This window comes from Gorilla gorilla, chromosome 15 (genome assembly GCF_029281585.2).
Source record: "Gorilla gorilla gorilla isolate KB3781 chromosome 15, NHGRI_mGorGor1-v2.1_pri, whole genome shotgun sequence".
Taxonomy (NCBI): Eukaryota; Metazoa; Chordata; class Mammalia; order Primates; family Hominidae; genus Gorilla; species Gorilla gorilla.
This window is the reverse complement of record NC_073239.2, coordinates 81,356,453-81,379,581: the sequence shown is the minus strand read 5'-3', so window position 1 is coordinate 81,379,581 and position 23,129 is coordinate 81,356,453. Positions and strand designations below refer to the sequence as shown.

Sequence of the window (23,129 nt, the reverse complement as noted above, 5' to 3'; positions counted from 1 at the left end):
TTAAGGTACTATCAAGTTTTAAATTGGTCCCAAGATTTGGAAAGTACAGTCCTTCCTAGAGCCTGACTGTTATCATCGGGCTGTGGTTACGAAAAGATAGAGTGTTAACATTACCAAAATGAAATCAGTGTCTTAGTAAACACAGAACTTTTTAAACACCCACCTTTAGTACGTAACCATCTGAATAATTCTAGCATTTTCACATTGATTAGTCTTTTGAAAAATCATAAAGATGAACAATTCATAGGTTAATGCAGAAAATAATGAGTATATCAAGAGATGAAAACAGTGTGCTTTTGTCAAATTCACAAATGTCATCAAATTCAGAACTGCCCTTTTGGCTGAATTAGTTCAGCATTGTAGGTGTTTATATTTGTCTTGCTGAAGGACTGTTTTAGGAGTGTTGTTGTAAAATCTCTGTCCAATTCCCAATTAGCAGAGTAGAACTTTTGGTAGTGCGAACTCAGTAGTTCCATCAATGTGATCTTTACAGTTATAGGAAATGAACATAGTTTGCCCACAGTTCTTTTAAAAGATCTGAATAAACATGAGTCCATATAACATTTATTCTGTATTAATAATCAGTACATAAATTAATTCAACTTGAAACCTTTTTTCTACAGAGTATTATTTAATATTATCATCTGATCCACAGTAATTTAGTACTAATTTTAATGAGAAAAAATGAAACCTTTACTTTCATAATAGCTCACCCACTTAACATTTTTACAAAGAACTACTATAAATATGTAACACTATGCAGGATTTTTTCTACACCTAGTCAGAAATCAAAATAAGCATACTGTTTATTTAAAAACGGAACACTTTCAAACTGCTGCTGTATTCAGATCACCACCTTCCCCACACCAAAATTAATTGCTCTCTCTGTGTACTCCCCTCTGTGCCACTCATGTTGCAGCATTATCCATGGCTCTTTGCCTTAACCCAACCCGGTTTCTGTTGTCACTGCTCCCTAGGTTGAGTTCTTGGATGGCAGGGAGCCTGTCCCCCTTATCAAATAGTGTTAGGTATGAGTTATGCCTAATACGTGTGTTGAATCAAATTGAATTTAATTAGGACACCTGAATTTTATGTAGCTTCCTTCTAATTTTTGTAACTAAGGAGCATTACAAATTTTCTTTTCAAAATGTACCATAAAATATACCATGGATTGAAATTTTGAATTATGTATAAGAGAGTTCATGTTACCCAATAAAACATCATAGGAATTTGAACCTAAAGAACTCTAAATCTTAAATGAGGATTTTTTTTTAAATGCACAAATGGCAGGCAGAAAAATCAAACCCTGCTATATTGAGTATCAGATGAAATTAGAAAGCAGACTACATATTTCAATAAAGTTGACATTAAAAGGATCTTTTCAAACAGTGGGATTCTAAAGCCTAACAATTATTTTTAAAATTCGGTTGTAAACCTCGAAAAACATTCTTAACTATAAAAAATAAGGTAACTTGAAGTTAGAAATTTATGGATAAAGTTAATGCTGGATTGCATACAGAAGCCAAATTTGGTGCCTCCATGATCCATATCTTTAATGCCTTTAGCAAGCCTGTTCACATATACTGGTGAAATAACAATCTCTCAGAAGTAAATAAAAGAGATTCTAAGACTCCGCTAAGTAGTAGACCAAGTAAGATCATCACAAACTTCATGCTGTCAAATACATTACCTTGAAGGAAAATTATGCAGACAGTTTTTATGAACAACTCCATTTGTGCCACATGCTTATTATTCTTTGAGGTGGAGGAGGTGGCAGGGAACATAATTTCTGTTTGAAAGTTCTTTTGTTTTCTGCTACCTTTACTTAAATGTTACTGGGTACTATTTTTATATCCTATAAAGTGCTTTGAAAAAATGTTAAGTGAATAGTGCTACATAAAATAGAGGAGAATTTTCACATTCTCTGGGTTGTAAGAAGCAAAGTGAATAATACTTGAGTCTTAAAAGAGGAATGATAATATGCTGAAAAAGTTAACAAGTAGCCAATAATCCCCCTCCCCAACCCCCAGCCTTGCAAAATTCTGGGTTCAAAGAGAAACTGAATTTTGGCTAATAAATAAATAAACATTCATTAAAAGCAGAATTTATACCACAGCAAATGTAAATGAAAATTCATGTGGTGTTCCTAATAATTATTTTAATGTCATTAAATGGACATGAATTGAAACAGAACTTATTTATATTCACTTAATGTTTGCATATAAGGTCGAATTGCTTAAATACTATTACAAGAAAAATATTTTATGACTCTGAAGCCATCTGATTTCTGCATATTTCTATAACAATAAAACAATTTGAATCACCTTAGAATTCACTGTAATAGGATTTGGCCATGTAGCACATATAATCAGATTGAGACCAGTTAATTTCTGAATTCCTTTTTCTAACTGAAATCCTACTTAATTCAACAGATATTCTCAATAGAAAAACAGAAACCTCTTAAGAATGAATGCAAGTAAAATATACATCTTATCATAAAAACAATCAGTACATTCTAACCAAAAATATATATCAAACCACAGTGAAAAAAGTAAAAACCTAGTATTAGATAAAATTTTACTTTCTTAACCAAAAAATTCATTGCACATATTTACCATTTATCTGTTTTTTTAAAAATCCCCCAAAATATTTCCAATAACTGGTAAGTACTATACTTTTTGCTTGTTCATGAGATTACTAAACATTTACAATGCAAGTGTATTGGCTTGGAGGCATCCTTGCAGTAAATGAGGGCAGGATTCTTCAATACACTGTAAAATGCACCAACCTTAGTCAGGTTTTTAAAATTGTTCACTTTTAAATATGATAGCTGGTAGCTGTCCAAGTCCATTAGCACCACATATAGTGAGTTAAAGAGTGTTTTCAGAGAAGATGACTCGTCTTTTTTGTTTTTAATGTTTAAAAGTTGTACAATTAAAAGAAATTGACTTCTTGGGTCATGTGTTTTGAATGACACTTTTCATCTTGCTCAGGATTTCCACCCTCCTCCCCGGATTATAAGCGTGAAGGTAGGAAAATCTGGGGGAAATATTTTTGCACTTCAGCAAAGAATCTTGCTAATAATATCCATGATTTGGTTCAATTTCAAAGTCAGATTAGTTTCTTTTGTTAGAGGTCTCAATATGTATTTACAGAAAGAAATGAAGATGATTCTGTAGGACAAAGTAGCAAATACTTTCTATATGCAATCCATACACAATGCAAGAATTCACCCAGATCATTTAAAATCATCTAATGTGCATTATTTCCTCCAAGTGGAGCTCTTGAACAAATACCTTACATCTCATACTTCATCTTTATTACTTCATCTGTTTCAAGTAGTAACACAATCACTCAATTTACACAATGGGGGAATACACACTTTGAATCCTAACCTGTGAGGTAGGGAAGTGCACTGTGGTATTATGGCCATTTCACACAAGGAAAGATTGAAATAGGATTACTTTTTCAAAAAATATGGCAATCATTGATGAGATCAGATGCTTCCCTTTCAATATGTAAATAAAAATGCAAATAAGCCCTTCTCATTTTTGTAAAGTATATCTGGATTGAAAATAGTGATGAAGGCCGGGTGCGGTGGCTCACGCCTGTAATCCCAGCACTTTAGGAGGCCGAGGCGGGAGGATCATGAGGTCAGGAGATCAAGACCATCCTGGCTAACACGGTGAAACCCCATCTCTACTAAAAATACAAAAAATTAGCCGAGTGTTGTAGTGGGTGCCTGTAGTCCCAGCTACTTGGGAGGCTGAGGCAGAAGAATGGTGTGAACCCAGGAGGTGGAGCTCGCAGTGAGCCAAGATCGCGCCACTGCACTCCAGTCTGGGCGACAGAGTGAGACTCCATCTCAAAAAAAAAGAAAATAGTGATGAAAAAGTTAACTTTCAATATTCATGTAAAATGCTTTTTACTGGTCTCTCTCAACACACAGACATGAAGGAATACTGACATTTAAATTATAATGTGCTTTAGCAATAACTTTTCACTTTTCTATTCACCCACATTCATGGCTCATTTTTGGCCGAGAATAAATATTTGCACTAGATTATTAGGATTTTCCAGGATCATTACTACCAGGCTGGCTTTGAATCTACTCTCCCCTCTTTGGAGAGAAGTTGATGAATATGGCTCTTAAAGAAGTAATTCTGCAAGATGAATCCTATATTATCTGTGATAATTTACTTGGGAATTTTCCCTTCTCCTGGATGAAGAATAATATTCCCCTTGTTTTGTTTTTGCTGTTTCATTTTTTAACTTTTCACAGATAAATCCATGCAGAAATGGATATATACAGATCTGTTGAGGCAGAAAGAAAAGCGGGGGAAAAACCCACTCTCCCTGTTTCTACACTTTTGCACTTAGTAACAATTTGCCTGATTGAAGGATTTGTGAATGGTTCTCCTTTTTTTTTTTTTTTTTTGAGATGGAGTCTCACTCTGTTGCCCAGACTGGAGTGCAGTGGTACAATCTTGGCTCCCTGCAACCTCCACCTCTCGGGTTCAAGCAATTCTCCTGCCTCAGCCTCCCAAGTAGCTGGGATTACAGGCGTGCACCACCACACCCGGCTAATTTTTGTATTTTCAGTAGAGATGGGGTTTCACCACATTGGCCAGGCTGGTCTCGAACTCCTGACCTTAGCTGATTCACCCGCCTTGGCCTCCCAAAGTGCTGGGATTATAGGCGTGAGCCACCGTGCCTGGCCAAATAGCGCTTATAAGAGACTTAAGACTATAAAACCACTCACGTTTAATATCAATATGCATATTCTGCACACTATCTGCTGAAATTGGGAAAATGCAATGTATTTTTTGAGTTAAGCCTGCTGCTTAGGAATGTAACAATTACAAATCACATTCACAAAAGTAGCTCACCTTATTCACCATTTTAAACATATATGTGCACTGTAAAAAATAAGTTTTTAAAAACTTAATGTGATGTTAGCCTATACACAGAGCTGAATTATCAAAAGGAAACCAGACTTTGTTATATCAGAGGTCATTAAAAAGCTTATGGCATACCATAAGTGCTCAATAAATACATCTTCCTCCCCCAAAGCACTCCAATCTCCATATGCCATTTTAGCAACTCCCTGTATGTTATGTCACTTTACACTGCAATCTGTGCTGACTTCCTCCAATCCAGAAGTGACTGCATTTCAGTGGTAGAGTTTTATAAACTTGACTTAATCTTTAGCACTTCTGCGCTGGAATTGTACCTTTTAAGTTCTAGAGATGATAAATCTCTCATTTGTTACTGAGTAAGAAATGCCACAAATGTATAAAAGAATTCTTCATTAAGCTTGTTTTTTCTGCCGTGACTCTGGAGAGTAAGTCACTGTAGAAGATTGTTTATTTTATTATCATCAGAGGCCATTTCATTAACCAGCTGTTCTATTGACAACTGAATAGCATTCTTGACGAGAGAAGAGGCTGTTTCAATTAAGAGTGTTTCATATTGTTCTGAAGTTCTATCCTCAAAACCATTATCATTAGCAAAAACCCCTACTTGCTCATTTTCAGTTGAAATTAAGAATTGCTTAGGGACATTTTTAGATTTTGTAACATCAAATTCACTGATTTCAGTGTCTGTAATAATAATAGCAATTGGCTCCATTCTTTTGCTTTCTTCTGATTTGGATTTCTCTTCAGTGATCCCATTTTCTTTAAAATCTGATTCTTGGCTCAATTCAGTATCTTCTGGCTTAGTTTCTTCAGCTACAATCTCTGTACTTTCATAGTCTTTTCCATTTGGTGCACTTTCTAGGGTACTGTTACTGGCTTCTTCCACAATTTGTTGATCTGGAATTGCAGGTAAAGGAGGAACATCAGAAAGTACTGGCTGCTGATGGTCTGTTTCTGAAGTTTCAAGTGGGCTTGCTTGCTGGGGTTGAACATCTTGTTTTTCCTTGATTGTTTCAATTTCTTCAAGGATTAGAGTTCCCGTTTGAATAGCAGAATGCCCATTATCTAATCCAAGTTCTACTGAAATCACTTTCTCTCCAGAAGTTATGCTATTGCTCACATTTGATTCACAGACCTCATCACCATCTTTCCGTGAGATGCCTTCACTTAGATCCTGGGTTGACTTAGCCTTTGTTGCCTGATCATTCAATGGGGTCTGTGTTTGTATATCCAAAATTTCAGCTTCTTCCTGGACTTTGATGCTGCAGTCTGAGTCTTCTATAATTTTGGAATGATTACTCCTTTTTGGCCCTCTTGGGAATTTTATGCAGGGAATCTTAAGTCTAGATTTTGCCTTTTTCTTAGAAAGATCAGCATCCTCAGCATTTATTGCAGGTTGCATTTCAGCCTCCAATGGCTTTTGCTGCTTTGAAGACCCTGACCTTTTCCTGCGTGTTACAAGACGTTTGAGTGAGGCCCAGGCCCCCCGTGTGGGCTCTGGCTGATCAGAAGCTCCTGCTTCTTGTGGACACTTCCTTGCCACATCAGCAGCTTCAGAGCCAGCTTTGGGCTTCAGTGCTTTGGCTGCTTTCTTTCTTCTCTTGAAGCAAAGCATGGATGCCTTTTCCTTCTGCCTTTCAGCCCCAGGACTACCTTCTGCTGATCTCTTCTCATCCTTGTTTTCTACATGAATTTCTGAAATTGTGGTTTCCATTTTTACACTGCACTCTTTTTCTCTAGAAAACTGTATTCTCTCTTCCTTAGCAGCCTTTTGTGACAAAAAGATGAGCAAAAATGTCACACTAGGTAAAATTTCTTCCAGGCATATTCATACCTTTCATCTTACTCCATACAGTTGTTTTAGGTGGTTTCTCTAGTATAGAAATGCCCAGTTTCTCTATGGCTTGTAATTTCTCTCTTTAATTTCTTGATGAAAGCCCTTCTTTGGATAAATTTTTGCTTTATTTAAAGATCAACCTGATGAGAGAAAAGAAAGTGGTATTTTATTTCACTATGAGCCTATTATTTTCTGTGGAGACTATTTCAGTGAATGTATAAGATTCTACCAGGCATATTTTCCATATAATAACTTAATGAAATGACTGGAGAATAAACATTGGGGTTTACTTTGGCCCTATTAAAGAGTTCAGTGTGATTCTATTTTGTTTTATCCTCCTTGTTGAAACTTCATTTTGGATTACCCTGCAAGTCTGATATTATCAGTTCTTTAGTTGTGTTGTCTGTGTGAATTGCTTATGACTCTAAAGTGCAAGTTAAGCAAACAACAAGAACAAAAAATGAAGTGCAGGATGAAAAGCAAGCTGATGTAATCTTTATCACACTCAATAAATAATTTTAAAGCTGCAAAGGACTTTAGAGATTATTTGAGATTACTCAAATCCAGCCAGATGACAAAACTGAACTCCAGAGGGGAGCAGTTGTCTTGTCAAAAGCCATGCAGCTAGATAAGGTCATAGCCAGAGTTAGAACTAGAGACTTTGACTCTCTAGTTTTACCATTATAACATAAGGTTTCTGTTCTAAAAATGTATGTTCCATCAAGGAAGTGCTATTTTTCATACATATTCTTAGGAAAATTTAGCATTACTGTCATTTCCCACTCTTAAATTAGTTGTATAATTTTGACATTTTCATTTAAGTACTGTATCTGCTGTATCACATGTTTCCACCATAATCTGCACATAGTTGGAAGTCAGTAAGAGTAGTAATAGCTGACATTTATTGAGCAATTCTTGGGTATTAGGCAGTGCACGCACTTTTACATACATCTCTAATCCTCACCACAATATTACAAAGATGGTGGTATCACCACGTACAGATGAAGCAATTTGGCTGAGATTACGGCAGAGCTGTAACAGAGCTCAGATTAACACATGATTGCTTGTTGCTTAAAGCTTATGTTCTGAAACTGGGCTTTAAGAGTTTCATCAGAAAATGAATTGTTTGGGGATACTAATCTGCAGTATTTCATTAGTGAAAAAATTAAAAAATTGATTAATGGTCATTTAACCATAAGGCACTTATCAACTCATAATTGAACCATGAGTAGACTGAATTCTTGTTATTTGAAAACCAAGCTTTTGAAATTCTTTATATTTTATTTTTTTGGTTCAGGAACTAATTTAAAAGCCAAAAATAAGTTGGCAAACTATGCAATTGGCAAACTTAGATAATATAAAGGTGTATTGAAAATTTAATCCTCAGAATGGTATGATGGCACCAAAGAATGGAAATGGGAGGTGATTATCCAACAAAGATCCTATGAATTTTAGCGGGTGGATGCCCTAAAATAAGCAAAGGGACTCATTCTTTATATTGTTTTTATGTAAATCCTTCACTGAAGTTTCATTTGGGTAACCCATAATTTTATGAACTGTAGAAGGAACTGGAACCCTGAAAATCAGTTTATGATCTAAGTAAATATTATCTTAGGTTGGGTGTTTCATACTGTATGCCTCTAACAGAAAGATAAAGTCATTCTAGAACAATGACGGAACTAAAATATGAACATTTGACAGTGTTTCTCCTCACAATGTTTCAGTGAGCACTAGAACCTCAGCTGATAACTGTTTAAATCTTCTCACCTCTTGTGAGTTTTCAGCACCTGAGCATTTTTGTTAAGCAGAGGCTGTATTACCACATAATAGAAATATTGAAATGAGATGTTTAGGAGTCTGTCGTTGGAAACTAACCTGGATTGCGCAAAGACAATCGTTTGAGAAGCTCACTTGAATGTATCTCACATACTAGAAATAAAACGAATACCCAAACAGAAACTTAACTGAAGAGGGAAAATAATGCAGTCTGTAGACAATAAAACTTTGCAGAATGTCAGACTGCAAATGATTCGCTCTTAACCAGCAAGGGTAGCTTTATCGCCTCAGGAAATCTTAAAGTCCCTGTGCTCATTTCCTGATGGAATTGCAAGTCTCGTGTCACAGAAAACACCCCCTTTCCTTTTTTCCTTGAGCAGCAAAGAGCAGCCAGTACCCGAGGAAAGCAATGCATCTTTCCCAGCACCAGATAAGGACCACGAAGCTTCCTCCTGGAGGAAGGAATCTCGAATTCTGGCTTGACGCCCCTTATGGCAGGAGACAGAGCGCAGGATAAAGTACTCAAAAAGGAAAATGCCGGGGGCGTGGAACAGATAACCCAGCTTCAGGCTGTCTGCAGAATTATAATGTAATGGCCAGAAACCCAAAATCACATTTCTCAAAGAGGGATAAAGAAGGAAAAAAGCCACCGGCAACCCATGCTTCTAAGACAAGCTGTAACGCGAAGGGGATAGGTGGGCAGACCTGATGAGGGTCGCCCTGGCCGCGGATTCCAGCGGACAAACGACCTCCCGCGTTCTTACTCCCAGCACCTCAGAGGGCTCGGATACCCCGTATCCAGTGGGCACCTCTTGCCCACTCCGCGGTCCGCGGACCGGACATTGCCCCCGACCCTCCTCCCCCGCAGGCTCCCCGCCCTGCCTTTACTCACGTAGGGCGTCGGGGTCCTTGGCCAACACTGCTCCCGAGGTGGCGGCGCGCTCGCGGGGCCCGGCGCCCAGGCCTCCAGGGAGCCGCGGTCGCACCCGGAGCAAGGCGCCCTCTGCAGAGCCCGCCGCCGGGTGCGCCCCCTCCCCACCGCGCGGGGACAGACAGCAGGCAGCGCCAATGCGAGCGGAGCGGGCGGGCAGGGGCGGGGCGGCCGCGGGAGGCGCGGGGCGGTGCGGGCGCCGGGACCCACCTGCAGCAGCAGCCTGCCTGCCTGCCTGCCGCGGGGAAGCCCATCGTGCTCCGCCCGGGCGCCAATCTCCACTGCCAGACCACATCAGCGCCGAGGCGGGGACCGCAAGAGAGCCAGCCGGAAGGTTCGGGGGGCGGGGGAAGGCGGGGGGGACCAGGGCAATGAACCCCGCGTTTTCTGAGACGCTAAATAGTGAGGTCCGGTTTCAAATTATAGACAGTCGCATTACACATCTCCTCTCCTCCCCCTCAGAATATTTAAAGACAAGGCAGACATAGCATTTTAAAAGCAGGATTCAAAACTGTGCATAGAAAAGCGAGGTCATGTTTGTTTGAAGTGAAAATTACATATATAAATGGAAACAGAAAGAAACCCGACTTTCTCAGGAGTGGCTTGAGTGTCAGATCATCGTGGTTCATCGCCAAACAGGCTTTCAAACCTTTGTCTCCCAGTGGGAAGCAGGTGGAGGTGATTGGTGCAGAACTTTGGCCTGCAGGAGCAGCTGCATCTCTATGCGGACAAGGTGAGAAAGGCACAGGAACCCAGCTCCATCCATCTTATACCTTACATAGTTTCAAAAATAAGTTGAGGTAGCTTACAAGTTACCCATGATTCCCTTCAGGACATTCCCTATGAGGGCATTCCTGGGAGCTCCAGCTGTAAAATCTAGTAGGATCCATCACAATCCCAGCCTCCTCCTCTGGCCCCCATAGCATAGCATCCAGATGAAGAACCTGGTAAGGTGAAGTGAAGAACTACTGAAAAGCAGCTGTGTTCATCTCCTTTCTTCAACAGGATCACGACCTTAGGGAGTGTAAATGTCAGGTGTCCATTTTTGTATTTTTTTCCGGAAAGGTTTTATATTTGTAAGATTCTGTAGTTTCCACAGAGGCTTATCAAGGAAAGAACTCTTGGGACACAAAAGCAAAGCCAAATATAAGCTGTCAAGATCTTAAAATTACAGATAAAAGAGGCAAGAGTTGTAAAACAGTAAAATCCATTAAGCATCTAGTTTAGTTGTAATTAAGAATTCAGGGATGGGCGCAGTGGCTCACACCTGTAATCCCAGCACTTTGGGAGGCCAAGGCAGGAGGATGGCTTGAGTCCAAGAGTTTGAGACCAGCCTGGGCAACATAGGGAGACAAAAAAATTTTAAAAATTAGCTGGGCATGGTGGTGCATGTATGGTCCCAGTTACTCAGGAGCTCAGGAGGCTGAGAAGGGAGGATCACTTGGGCCCAGAAGGTCAAGGCTGCTGTGAGCCACTACTGCACCACTGCATGCCAGCCTGGGCAACAAAGTGAGACCCTGCCTCAAAAAAAAAAAAAAATTCAGTCAGCCTTGTTCACTCAGCAAACACGTCTATCGAAATGGTCTTCGTATCTCTCTATGGGTTGCTAGCGCTGCTTGTTGCCAGTTTTGAACTTTAAGCCAAAAGAAATCCATTATGCTCATAAGCAATTGAGAACTATTCCTTATTGAGATCCAAGGTTTCTCAAAACTAGCAGACCTGGGAGTTTGCAAGAGTTTCAGGCAAAAAATAAGATGAGCTTATTTAGGTGAAGACAGGGTAAAATAGCTGTCTTATTTTTATTTTTATTTGAGACAGGGTCTTGCTCAGGCTGGAGTGCAGTGGTACAATCCCTGGCTCAAGCAATCCTCCCACCTCAGCCTCCCATGCAGCTGGGACCACAGGTATGCGACCACATGCCCAGGTTCTTCTTTTTTTTTTGTAGAGATGGCGTCTCCCTATGTTGCCCAGGCTGGTCTTGAACTCCTGAGCTCAAGTGATCCTCCTGCCTTGACCTCCTACAGTGCTAGGATTACAGGTGTGAGCCCCCATGCCTGGCCTTCACTTGCCTTTCTTTTAAACAAAATTAGTAAAAGGGAACTGAAAGGCAGTTTGAGGTAAGAGATGAATTTATTTAGTATTTGAAGGGCAAATTCGGACAGACTTCCTTAAGGTATATTACAAACAAGTCATCCCTGACCTCCACCAACACACATACACACAGAGTCACTCACACAGAGTATAGTACTATAAATAACATAGTGCACCATGGTTTTTCTTTAGGATATGACTAGAACTCAATGCCATATGTGTGTGTGTGTGTTTAATGTATCCAGTACCTCATGCATGAAAGAAACCTGTCATTCCTGAATTCAGGTAAGTGACAACGAAGGCTGTTTAAGCTATTACCCATATCATTGTCTACTACCCCATTAGTAGCTTTTCATTATATAACAGGAAATAGGCTATAAATGTATTTCTGCAATCTGATGAGAAATTATCCTACCTATAGCTTATCATGTTAATATCACTAGATACAGTGTGCCAGTAAAATAGCTTACATATTTATCTGAGCAATACTCTACTGATCTTACCATTTATGCCATCTTGATCTCTACCCATTGCCTGGGCCTATAGCTACCAAAAATGACTTATAACTCCTTGTTAATAGCTCTTACATTTCAGAGGCCTTCTGGGAATAAGCCCTCCAACCCCGTTCCCTGGGACACCATTGAATGAACCTGAGGCTCCAAGTCTCTGGTGGTTTCATCTGTTCCTGGGCACCATGAGGGTTGCACAGAGCCAACACAAACTCAATAGTAATACTGTTGCAATCTGTTTAATGTGGCAGCACATAAATGCTATCTCTTTTGAATTAAGACTGTGTGTACATCTTCAGTGCACAGAAACAGCCTCTGAAGTGAGATCAGAGAATGTACAATTTGTTTATCAGTAATATTACTAATATGGGGAAGGAAGGCATTAGCAGCCCGGAGAAGAGAAAGGGCACGGGAAAGCCACTAATCTGGAGGGACTCTTAGCACCAAGGTAAAGGCACTAGACCTTCTCTGCAAGCACATGCTAATAGTTACCCCAAGCACTAATGCTTCTATAGGTCTTTTTTATTTTGACACAGGGTCTTGCTCTGTTGCTCAGGCTGGAATGCAGTGGCTCAGTCATAGCTCACTGCGGCCTCGAACTCCTGGGCTCAAGCGAACCTCTCACATCAGACTCCCAAGGAGCTAGGACTACAAGCGTGCACCACTCAGCTGAGTTTTGGGGTTTTGTTTTTTGTAGAGATGGGGTCTGTCTTGTCCAGGTTAGTCTTGAACTCCTGGGCTCAAGTGATCCTCCTGCCTCAGCAGCCTGGACAAGACAGTGAGACCCCATCTCTACAAAAAACAGAACTTCAAAACTCAGCTGAGTGTGGTGGGATTACAGGTGTGAGCTACCATGCCCAGCCCCTACCAGTATTGAGGATTTAAACCCATGTGGCTTTTGGCGATATTAGGAAACCTAAATCCTTTAAGATGATCCTTAAGTCACCATATCTGACAAGACTGCATCCTTCCCTTGTCTATAAAATGAATTCCCAGCAAATCCCATTCCAGGTGAAGTTTCACAGGACATTAAGAAATGTACCAGAAAGCGGTCGGGCACAGTGGCTCACGCCTGTAATCCCAGCACTTTGGGAGGCCGAGGTGGGAGGATCACTTGAGGCCAGGAGTTTGAGACCAGCCTGGCCAACATGGCAAAACCCCATCTATACTGAAAATACAAAAAATTAGCCAGGCATGGTGGTGCGAACCTGTAATCCCAGCTACTCGGGAGGCTGAGGTGGGAGAATCGCTTGAACCCGGGAGGCAGAGGTTGCAGTGAGCTGAGATCACGTCACTACACTGCAGCCTGGGCAAAAGAGCACGACTCTTGTCCCCACCCCCCTCCCCCCCTCCGCCAAAAAAAAAAAAAAGGAAAAAAAAAGTACCAGAAGCAATTAACTCTGCAAACAGGGCCTGGAGGATGCTTTGCAACAGGAACTGACAAGTGCTTACAATGTGCCAGGCCCTGTACAAAGCATCTCAGATGATGTGTTTGAGTAATTCCAGAACCGCCCTCACGAGGTAGGTACCAACAGTGCTCCGATTTCCATGGTGAGGATGTGGAGGCAGGGAGGTGGGTGAGGCTCTCTGCCATGGAGCTGGGGCTCTGCACTGTGACCCCTTTGCCATATGCCTCTCAAGGCAGCGCTATCATTTCTGTGGACTGTAAAATTGACTGTATTACAACATTGACATGGACCTAGGGAATTAAAAATAATAAAACCAAGGTCACTGGGAAAAATACTGCTTTGCCAACATCAGCAGTGTTTAGCACTGGCGCCAGTGGGATGCAGCATCCTCTGGAAGGATCCAGTGGAGGGAGACAAGGGGAAAAAGGGAAGGAAACAAATGGGAGAGGAAGAACAGAGATAGAAGATAAAGAACAAGAAGAGAAGGAAAAATATTTGATTTATTTTTTTAGACAGAGTCTAGCTCTGTCTCCCAGGCTGGAGTGCAGCAGCATGATCCTGGCTCATTGCAACCTCTGCCTCCTGGGTTCAAGCAATTCTCGTGCCTCAGCCTCCCAAGTACCTGGGATTATAGGTGCCTGCCACCACACCCAGCTAATTTTTGTATTTTTGGTAGAAACAGGGTTTTACCATGTTGGCCAAGCTGGTCTTGAACCCCAGACCTCAAGTGATCCGCCCACCTCGGCCTCCCAAAGTGCTGGGATTACAGGCATGAGCCACCTCCACGCCCAGCCAGAAGAGGAGGAAAAAAAATATTAGGTTGGTGCAAAAGTAATTGTGGTTTTTACCAACCTAATGTTTTAGGAAAAAGAAAGTCTGGGCCAGGCATGGTGGCTCATGCCTATAATCCCAGCTACTTGGGAGGCTGAGGCAGGAGAATCACTGGAACCCAGGAGACGGAGGTTGCAGTGAGCTGAGATCGCGCCACTGCACTCCAGCCTGGGCGACAGAGACACTGTCTCAAAAAAATAAAAATAAAAATAAAAAGTCTGTAGGGAAGGGTGGAGCCCAGGCATTTAGAAGAAACTCAATGAATACTTGCTGCACCAACAGAATCGAGGCTCACCTAAGGCTAATGCTGTATGACCATCCTTCTTGAGCACTCTAAACATAGACAGTGCTAAAGCTGTGACAGAAATGGGAATTCCAAGGAAGTTCAGGCAAAAACTTGTATAAGCAATACTTCCTCAGGGTAGAAAAACAAAATTCAACAATATAGAAAGGTATAAGATTAAAAGGTAAGTCATCAACTTCCAACCCAACCCTCTCAGGAGGTCCCCTGAATAATGTGTCCTCTCAGAAATACACAAGCATGCATACATTTCCCTCTAAACACAACAGTATCATAAAGGGCACACTGCAACTTGCATCTTCAGCCCAAGGGTCTGCCTGACAAATGAGCTCACAAAGGATGGCAGAGACCTGTGGCACAGTCTGTTAAGGCTGTAATTCATATTGCAACACCAAGATGGCAAACTTATTTCCTTTTATTCTGTGGAACGTCACTAAAGTAAACAGACGTGCATGATTTATGTTAATTTATACATGATGAGAATTAAGGCTGAAAATGACTTCTGGGGAAACTCCTACTATTAGTTTCAGATCTTCTGGGCAGGGGCTGACTTCTCTTGGCTTACTTATACTTCCTAACTCCCAGTGGGCCCGAATAGACACTGGCCAGACTTTCAAAGTAGCTTCTTGAAGATGGATGGTGATCTGGAAGGAAAAACAAGAAATAAATGTTTTCTCTAAGCACTGAAATGTTTCCTGTTCCTTCCATACTGCACTATTACCCACTCACATTGCCAAAGCTGTTAACATTTACATCCTTTCCTGCCACCAGCTCTTCTAGGGCGTGTCCATAAATGGACTTGAAAATGATGCATGGTATTTCCATAGTACTATGTGAATACTGTTCAAGACCAGACCAAGCCGTGAGCCATGACTGCATTTCGAGTATCACACATACCCTCTCAAAGAATAGTGTTCTAGCATCAAACTACAGTTTGCTTCTACTTGGACCTTAACTTTCTCAAATAATGCAAGAGCTTTTGTTTTATACTATGACCCTTTGATATCCTTGTCTTTTCTAGCTTTTTCTAGTTTTTCTCAGGTGCTCCCCCAACCTGTTCCACACAGGATTTGTAACTTCAGGTCATTTGCATGGTTGTCAGAATGCCCCTTCGCTAATGTCCAAATGAGGGTTCAGTTTCCCAAAACTCACGTCTTCCCTTTTTCTTGGTTAATTCCTCATTTTGCTAAGTACATTGCTAAATAACTTCTTAGGAAGAGATGTGGGGTGGCAAACCCTTGCACATCTGAAAATATCCAGATAGATTCGGCTAGGTGTGAGCACATGTTGAAAGTCATCTTCCCTGTGACCTTACAGGACACTCCTCCATTGTCTAAAAGCTTCTTATTGCCAGTAAGACGGGTGTTAAGTCTAGTTCTCATTCTTTTCATAGGCAAGCCACTTTTTTCGTCTCTGGAGAAAGATGTTAGGATTTTCATGTTTGATATTTTTGCAGTTTCAACAGGATGTGTCTAGGGATATAAGTGCACACTGCAACTTGCTGCTTCAGCCCCAAGGGTCTGCCTAAGGAGAGACACGTCCTGTTGAAATTTCAAAAATATCAAACAATGCAATGTCACTCATTGCAGTCGGTACTCAGGGCCCTTTCACCTAAGGCCCTAAGAACTGCCAGATTGGTCCTGTTTCCTTCTCTTTTCTATTATACTTCCTAAGACATTTGCTAATTCTTGCCTTCTAACTACCTATTCAGAGTATACAGACCGTCAGCTGTTCCTGACCTGCCATGTGTCATCAACTCTGAACCCCAAGCCTCCTGGGGCTTCAGCAGAGGGAGTCTAACCTCTCCTGTAGTTTCCTCTGTAGTCTATTGGACAGCAGTTTTCTCCCCTACACTGTCAACCTGTGACAAGCCATGCTGTGCTTCTTCCAAAAATGTGTTGAAATATAAATATTTCAATTCATTGGTTATTGCCAACTCTCATTACTATCCCCTCTCCCCTCAGGGAAGTCTGAAAAGAAATGTTTTGAAAGCATTAGAATGTGAATTTTTATAGCATCAGTTTGAGCCCTATAATTCATAAATAAGCTACATGAGGAAAAAAGCCAAATTATTACCCAGTAACAACTTACCTGTTTAGAATAATCCATTCACCTGTTCTGTTTCAGGGTCCAAATCAATATCATAAAAACAGGGCCGGGTGGGGAGTCCAGGCATTGTGCTCATCTAGGATGTAAAAAAGCATTACAAATAAACTAATGCTGGGCACAGTGGCTCACGCCTATAATCCCAGGCTGAGGTGGAGAGGATCACTTAAGGCCAGGAGTTCTAAACCACCCTGGGCAACATAGTGAGACCCCCATCTCTACAGGAAATAAAAAATTAGCTGGATATGATGGCATATGCCTGTAGTTCCAGCTACTTGGGATGCTAAGGCAGGAGAATTGCTTGAGGCCAGGAGGTTGAGGCCACAGTGAGCCATGATCATCTGATTGCCTGGGCGACAGAGCGAGGCCATGTCTAAAATAAATGTAAAGTCATCTTTACTTTCACTTTTCCTTCAGAAAGAAAGCCCAAGGCATAAAGATAGAACATCATTTTATAGTTGTCAATAAAGTGGGTACTCTTGTTACATATTAAAAATCAAGTCACTGATCCTGTTAAAAAACTCAGAAACTGATCCCTGCCGGGCGTGGTGGCTCATGCCTATAATCCTAGTACTCTGGGAGGCCAAGGCAGATGGATCACCTGAGGTCAGGAATTTGAGACCAGCCTGACCAACATGGTGAAACCCCATCTCTACTAAAAATACAAAAATTAGCTGGGCATGGTGGCGTGTGCCTGTAATCCCAGCTACTTGGGAGGCTGAGGCAGGAGAATCGCTTGAACCTGGGAGGCGGAGGTTGCAGTGAGCTGAGATCTTGCCACTGCACTCCAGCCTGGGTGACAGAGCAAGACTCCATCTCAAAAAAAAAAAAAAAAAAAAAAAGGAAAAGAAAAGAAACTGATTCCTCATGTCCTTCTGCAAACCAAACGCCAGCCTTCACTGTCATCTTCCATGTGGTCACAAGCAGTAGCAGGAGGTGTTTCCACCTTCACCTTACAAGAAGGAGTGCGGGGAGTAGAGGAGTTGCTCACTCGCCTCCTCAGCTCACGCTTTGCAAGACCAAAAGGAGGTACAGGGCTTGTCTGCTTTTAAATTTTGTTTCGTTCAGTCTTGCTAGCTGAGCTGCCCATGTGATTTTTGCTTCAGCAACACGACGGTAGGAGTTAGTATCCTTTAACTTGGGCCAAGACACTTTTGTACATAATCTAGATGGTTTTATAATCACCATTCTTACTGGCCCAAAATGGCCTTCTAAAACTAAACTTGTAATGCTTACAAATTATATTTGTACTCACTACTTTTCTAAAGACTCGGCTTTGACAAATTTCTACTTAGATGCAAATATGTATGGCTTGCAAGTGAAAACTCCGTATATTTTTATCTGTAACAATGTCCTATATAATGAATACACACAAGTTCCAAATCAAATCTAGACAGGAAAACAGCTTAGGTTACTTCTAAAACTTAACTATAAAAAGGTTATTTAAAAAGAATGAGTCATCTTCTGTAACACAAAACATCATCAATACTTTAGAAAACCTCATTCTGACTGACTTCTGAGTACCAATCAATATTCCCCAAAACACATTATAGGGATCTGACAACTAGTTTATATTCTTATATTGTGTAAGAGGTAAGGAGGTGCTAGGTGTGAGACAAGTAGGAGAAAGGAAAGGATGGGTCCTTAGACACAGCAGAAAAACCGGAAGATGACATTATAAAGATATAAGACACATGCCCATTGTTGTAGACGGGCATGTACATGTCAGCAGAAAACCCTAAAGATGGTTCCTCAAACAGTGATGAGTAGGATTTTTGATATTTTCACTCATTCCCCAAGAGGATTTTCCCTCCTAAACACTGGTCACTGATAATCAGAAAAAATACAAAAAAAGAAAATATTATGTGTACGCACATGTATGAACCTAGATATAAAGTTCTGAAAATAAGCCATCACACTTTGAATTAGTATAGAAAATATTCAAATAATCTGAGTCTCGTTAAGGCCCCAACGGCAACTGGAAGGTGTTAGAATAGTGATTAAACCATTTGATCATGTGTGGAAACGCCTTGGTCCAACTTAAAGTTAAAGGCCTCTGACACATACTTTGTTCTAAATGAGAAAGTCTTAAGTTCGGCAGGCTGTCTCTCTCTCCACCTTACAGCCTGACTGTCACTGGCCTGACTGCTTCCAGATTTGCTTTCACCTCTACTGTTACTCTTTTCTTCATGTGAAGATCAAAAGTGACAAGAAAGAGTACAGCTACCCGTCTTTCAGCTGGTAGCTGCTGACAACTTCTCCAAAAAGAACAACACATATTTCTGCACTATTCAAGGTGCTGGGTAAAAATGGTGGAACATTCCTACCAAAAGGGATTTCTACAAATCCTGGAGACTGATGTACATCATAGCAAGGCTAAGCCTTCTGCTCTCTATAGAGAGCTAAGGAGGCAGTGAGATGCAGGCATTTGTGCTAAGCACCACTGTGATGTGATGATGTTGCCTACAGTGTGAGCTGAGGGCAGCAGGGCTCTCACCTTTCATAATTTGCCCAAGGCCAAGATCTGAAGAGGTGAAAATGAATTCAGCTCTAATGTCCTACGTTTTCAACTCTATAATGCCACCTCCTACCACTTTCTTACTATACTGAAAGAATGACATAAATCCAAAAGGATGTATGTTGGTTTCTTTTCCATGTGTGTTGGTTTAGTTTAATATTTCAATCCTGTATTGCATGGCAGTACAATCTGTAGATACAGGATACAGGGCAGATTTAGCGGATAACCTAGATTCAGGATCCAAGTTAACCTTGGAACAATGTCAGCCCAAACTATGATTATGTCCTTAAGCATCCCTCCCCTCTGCTTCCCAACTGGCAATATTCTTCTTTGAATATGCATAAAATCTGTAAGATAAGAAAGCACTGGACACCTTGTTCACCTTGAAGCGTAAATAAGCAACCTCACCTTTCATATCTCAAGGGTCCATTTGCATTTTTTAATGGGGGAAATTCCTTACTTAAAAATAATGAACCCCCTGAATTTCAGACATAAGTTCTAGGCCTGTCAGTAAAACCTCTGTCCCTACCTCCTAGGGCTGTGGGGGGACTGAGTTAATCTATGTAAGGCTCCCAATAAACATTAACTGTGATTATGTTAGCACTACCCCAGCCTATCAACTGGGCTCATCCTAGATTCAGTGAAGAGCATACTGTCCCTGGGAAACAGAATTTTTTATTCAGTATGAGTAGTCCTGGCATCATTCTTGATTTGACACCAAGATGGTCCACAGCAAGAGCTATATAGCTCCTGCTTTATAGCTTATGATCCACAGCAATCATAATAGGCCCGATTCCAATTTTCTTCTGGGCAGTGAACTCTGCTCACTTGGCATTTGCTTGATGGTTTCGGCAACACACTTCAGACAAGAAGTGCAGATGCGCCCACTACTCCCTTGCAGCATGCACTTACCGTTCCTACTAAGGGGTACAGAAAACCAGCCCCAACGCTGGCGCGGATGTCACGAATGGGCAGAACGAAGCCTGTAGGGACACCTTTTTGCTCTGGGTTGTGAGACAAAGACAAGTGTGTTTTAGCCATGCAGATGGGGAGATTCCCAAAGCCCTGGGGAAAGAAGGGAAGAGAGGGAGGACAAATGAAAAGATGACAACCCAGCAATGACCATCTGGGCCCTGTGATTACATGGATTCTTCAATTTATTTGAAACATCCAACTCCCTTTATATACATCTCTATCTTGCTGTCCTCCAGCTTATTTATTATGCCAAAAAAAAAAAAAAAAAGAACTGTTGGGTGAGGGAGTTAGGTACTCACAACTGTAGTCCACAAGTGAATATTTTATTTCCATCTATGGAAATAACATAAAACCAATTTAAAATAATAGTTTGGAGTAGATATGAGAATAAAATTGGAGAGGGTCAGGTGCAGTGGTTCATGCCTATAAATTCCAGCACTTTGGGAGACTGAGATGGGTGGACTGCTTGAGCCCAGGAGTTCAAGACCAGCCTGGGCAACAGGGCAAAACCCCATCTCTACAAAAAACACAAAAATTAGCCAGGTGTGGTGGTGCGTGCCTGTAGGCCCAGCTACTCAGGAGGCTGAGGTGGGAGGATCACTTGAGCCTAGGAGTCAGAGGCTGCAGTAAGCTGAAATTGTGCCACTGCACTCTAGCCTGGGCAATGGAGCCAGACCCTATCTCAAAAAAACAAAAACTGGAGACGTTCTCAATATTTTGGTAAGACATTCTGTATTTCCTCATGGATTTCTACACATTCATATACCGCCTATGGGTAAATAAAGAACCAGGGACTGTGCCACCTAATCCAAACTCAGTATTTCAGAGGAGAGAAGGCTGCCACCCAGAGAAGTGAAGCAATGGGTACTTGGCAGGGCTGGGAGGACCCAGAGATTGTGACTCCAAGTCCTGCTTTGCAAAGAGTTGAAAGGACAAACTAACCAAACATCTACCTGCTTCGTGTAGACTTCAGCTTTGTGTTGAGCTTCGGGAAGTAATTCAATGTCATCTGCTCCATAGATCTTCTGTGCAATAATCCTGATTTTATCCTCAACTGGGAGCTAATGCACAGGAAAGAGATGGGGACACCATGACTGGACACATGTGAGGACATTTAACCAGGACATAGCCACATTCTAGGTCAGAGTCCCTAAAAGGGGCAGAAGATGGTTTTTATATACATATACATAAGCAAATAGTTTGAGGTTGATTGGGTTAAGAACACTTTCTTTTTTTTTTTTTTGAGATGGAGTTTTGCTCTGTTGCCAGGCTGGAGTGCAATGGCGCGATCTCAGTTCACTGCAACCCCTGCCTCCCAGGTTCAAGCGATTCTCCTGCCTCAGCCTCCCGAGTAGCTGGGATTATAGGCATGCACAACCAAGCCCGGCTAATTTTGTATTTTTAGTAGAGACGGAGTTTCTCCATGTTGGTCAGGCTGGTCTTGAACTCCCAACCTCAGGTGATCTGCCAGCCTTGGCCTCCCAAAGTGCTGGGATTACAGGTGTGAGCCACTGCACCCAGCCAGGAACACTTTCTTTTAATATCAAGCCTCAGATTTTATAAGTGAAAATGTCCCACAGAGGTAAAGTTTTTATATCTATATATGCAGATATACATATACACACATACATATATTATATATATAGATATAGATACACATTAATATATATTAAGTAAGGTTTTAAATATATACTTACATAAGTACATATTTAAAATCTCTCGCTAAGTACATCATAAACAGTGTTGCTGACTACCCAAGAATAATTATTTCTTCATAAATAAAAAGTAGATGTTCAGGCTGGGTATGGTGGCTCATCCCTATAATCCCAGCACTTTGGGAGGAGGCCAAGGCAGGAGGATCACTTGAGCCCAGGAGTTTGAAACCAGCCTGGGCAACATAGCAACACTCTGTCTCTTTAAAAAATAAAAATTTTAAAATAATAATAAAAATTAAAAAGTAGATGTTCTATTCTAATACTGGAGATCAGTCCTGTCAAACCAGACCTGGGGACACTGTTTATGAAATAAGACAACCAATGTCCATCTACATAACTCCCAGTCTGTATATGAGAGGCAGATGCTACCCTTAACACAATTGATTAAGTGCAAGCACCAGGAATTAGGAAATAGTCATAAAATCAAAATCACCCAGGTATTAGAAAAAACAACCCAGTGATTTACACGATCAACACGCATTGGGCATGTCCACTTTCTGTGGCACCTGAAGCTAACAGTGCAGTGGACAGAGACCAGTGGTCTAACTGGTGAGGGCCTCAGTCCCATGGGCTGTTTCCTCTGGGGCAGCCTTCAGAGAAGTGGAGCTGGCTTCTTAAAATGCTGTGTAGACTAGTTCAGGGCATTAAGATTAAAGAGAACAGCATACGGAGAGGTTGCCTAAAGGAAATCAGAAGCAAAGCTACTCATGGGTAATTTGAATGAGCAAATTACAAAAATTAGGCAATATATCTGTCTTTATAGCAACTAAAGCTAAAAGAACATATTAGGCAGGTTCTTATTTATTTGAGACAGAGTTTTGCACTTGTTGCCCAGGCTGGAGTGCAATGGCGTCATCTCAGCTCACTGCAACCTCCACCTCCTGGGTTCAAGAGATTCTCCTGCCTCAGCCTCCCAAGTAGCTGGGATCACAGTCATGGGCCACCATGCTTGGCTAATTTTATATTTTTAGTAGAGACAGAGTTTCACCATCTTGGTCAGGCTGGTCTCGAACTCCTGACCTTAGGTGATCCACCCGCCTCAGCCTCCCAAAGTGCTGGGATTACAGGTGTGACCACAGCGCCCAGCCAAGTTTTGTTTTTAAAAGGAGCAATAATCTATCTATAAAAACAAAAATTCCCTTTTGAACTAAACAATGATAATTTATGAAGGGGCTTTATATAATGGGCATGAATAAAGTGAATATTCAATA

At 41.2% G+C, this 23,129-nt stretch overlaps 3 protein-coding genes across 6 annotated transcripts in view; 1 reads left to right on the top strand and 2 right to left on the bottom strand.

Annotated features, from left to right (window-relative positions):
* The window catches only part of ZBTB25 (zinc finger and BTB domain containing 25), a 57,061-nt gene that overhangs the window by 29,487 nt on the left and 4,445 nt on the right, over window positions 1-23,129 (top strand). The gene's annotated exons all lie outside the window — the stretch shown is intronic.
* AKAP5 (A-kinase anchoring protein 5) lies at window positions 545-9,559 on the bottom strand. Its single transcript, XM_004055293.5, has 2 exons — window positions 9,425-9,559; window positions 545-6,896 (listed from the first exon to the last, which is right to left on the bottom strand). The coding sequence occupies exon 2, from the start codon at window positions 6,631-6,633 to the stop codon at window positions 5,350-5,352; it is 1,284 nt and encodes a 427-aa protein (XP_004055341.3). The 5' UTR covers window positions 6,634-6,896; window positions 9,425-9,559; the 3' UTR covers window positions 545-5,349.
* The window catches only part of MTHFD1 (methylenetetrahydrofolate dehydrogenase, cyclohydrolase and formyltetrahydrofolate synthetase 1), a 72,248-nt gene continuing 64,120 nt past the window's right edge, over window positions 15,002-23,129 (bottom strand). For 2 of the 4 annotated variants that reach the window (XM_019009549.4, XM_055362030.2), the window contains 4 exons: window positions 21,157-21,264; window positions 20,141-20,293; window positions 16,696-16,789; window positions 15,002-15,248 (listed from right to left, as the gene is read on the bottom strand). In XM_019009549.4, the coding sequence (XP_018865094.4) occupies window positions 16,700-16,789; window positions 20,141-20,293; window positions 21,157-21,264 (351 nt within the window). In that variant the 3' untranslated portion in view covers window positions 15,002-15,248; window positions 16,696-16,699. The remainder of the gene's footprint in view (window positions 15,249-16,695; window positions 16,790-20,140; window positions 20,294-21,156; window positions 21,265-23,129) is intronic. The other 2 variants (XM_031001748.3, XM_055362028.2) reach the window with 2 other exon arrangements.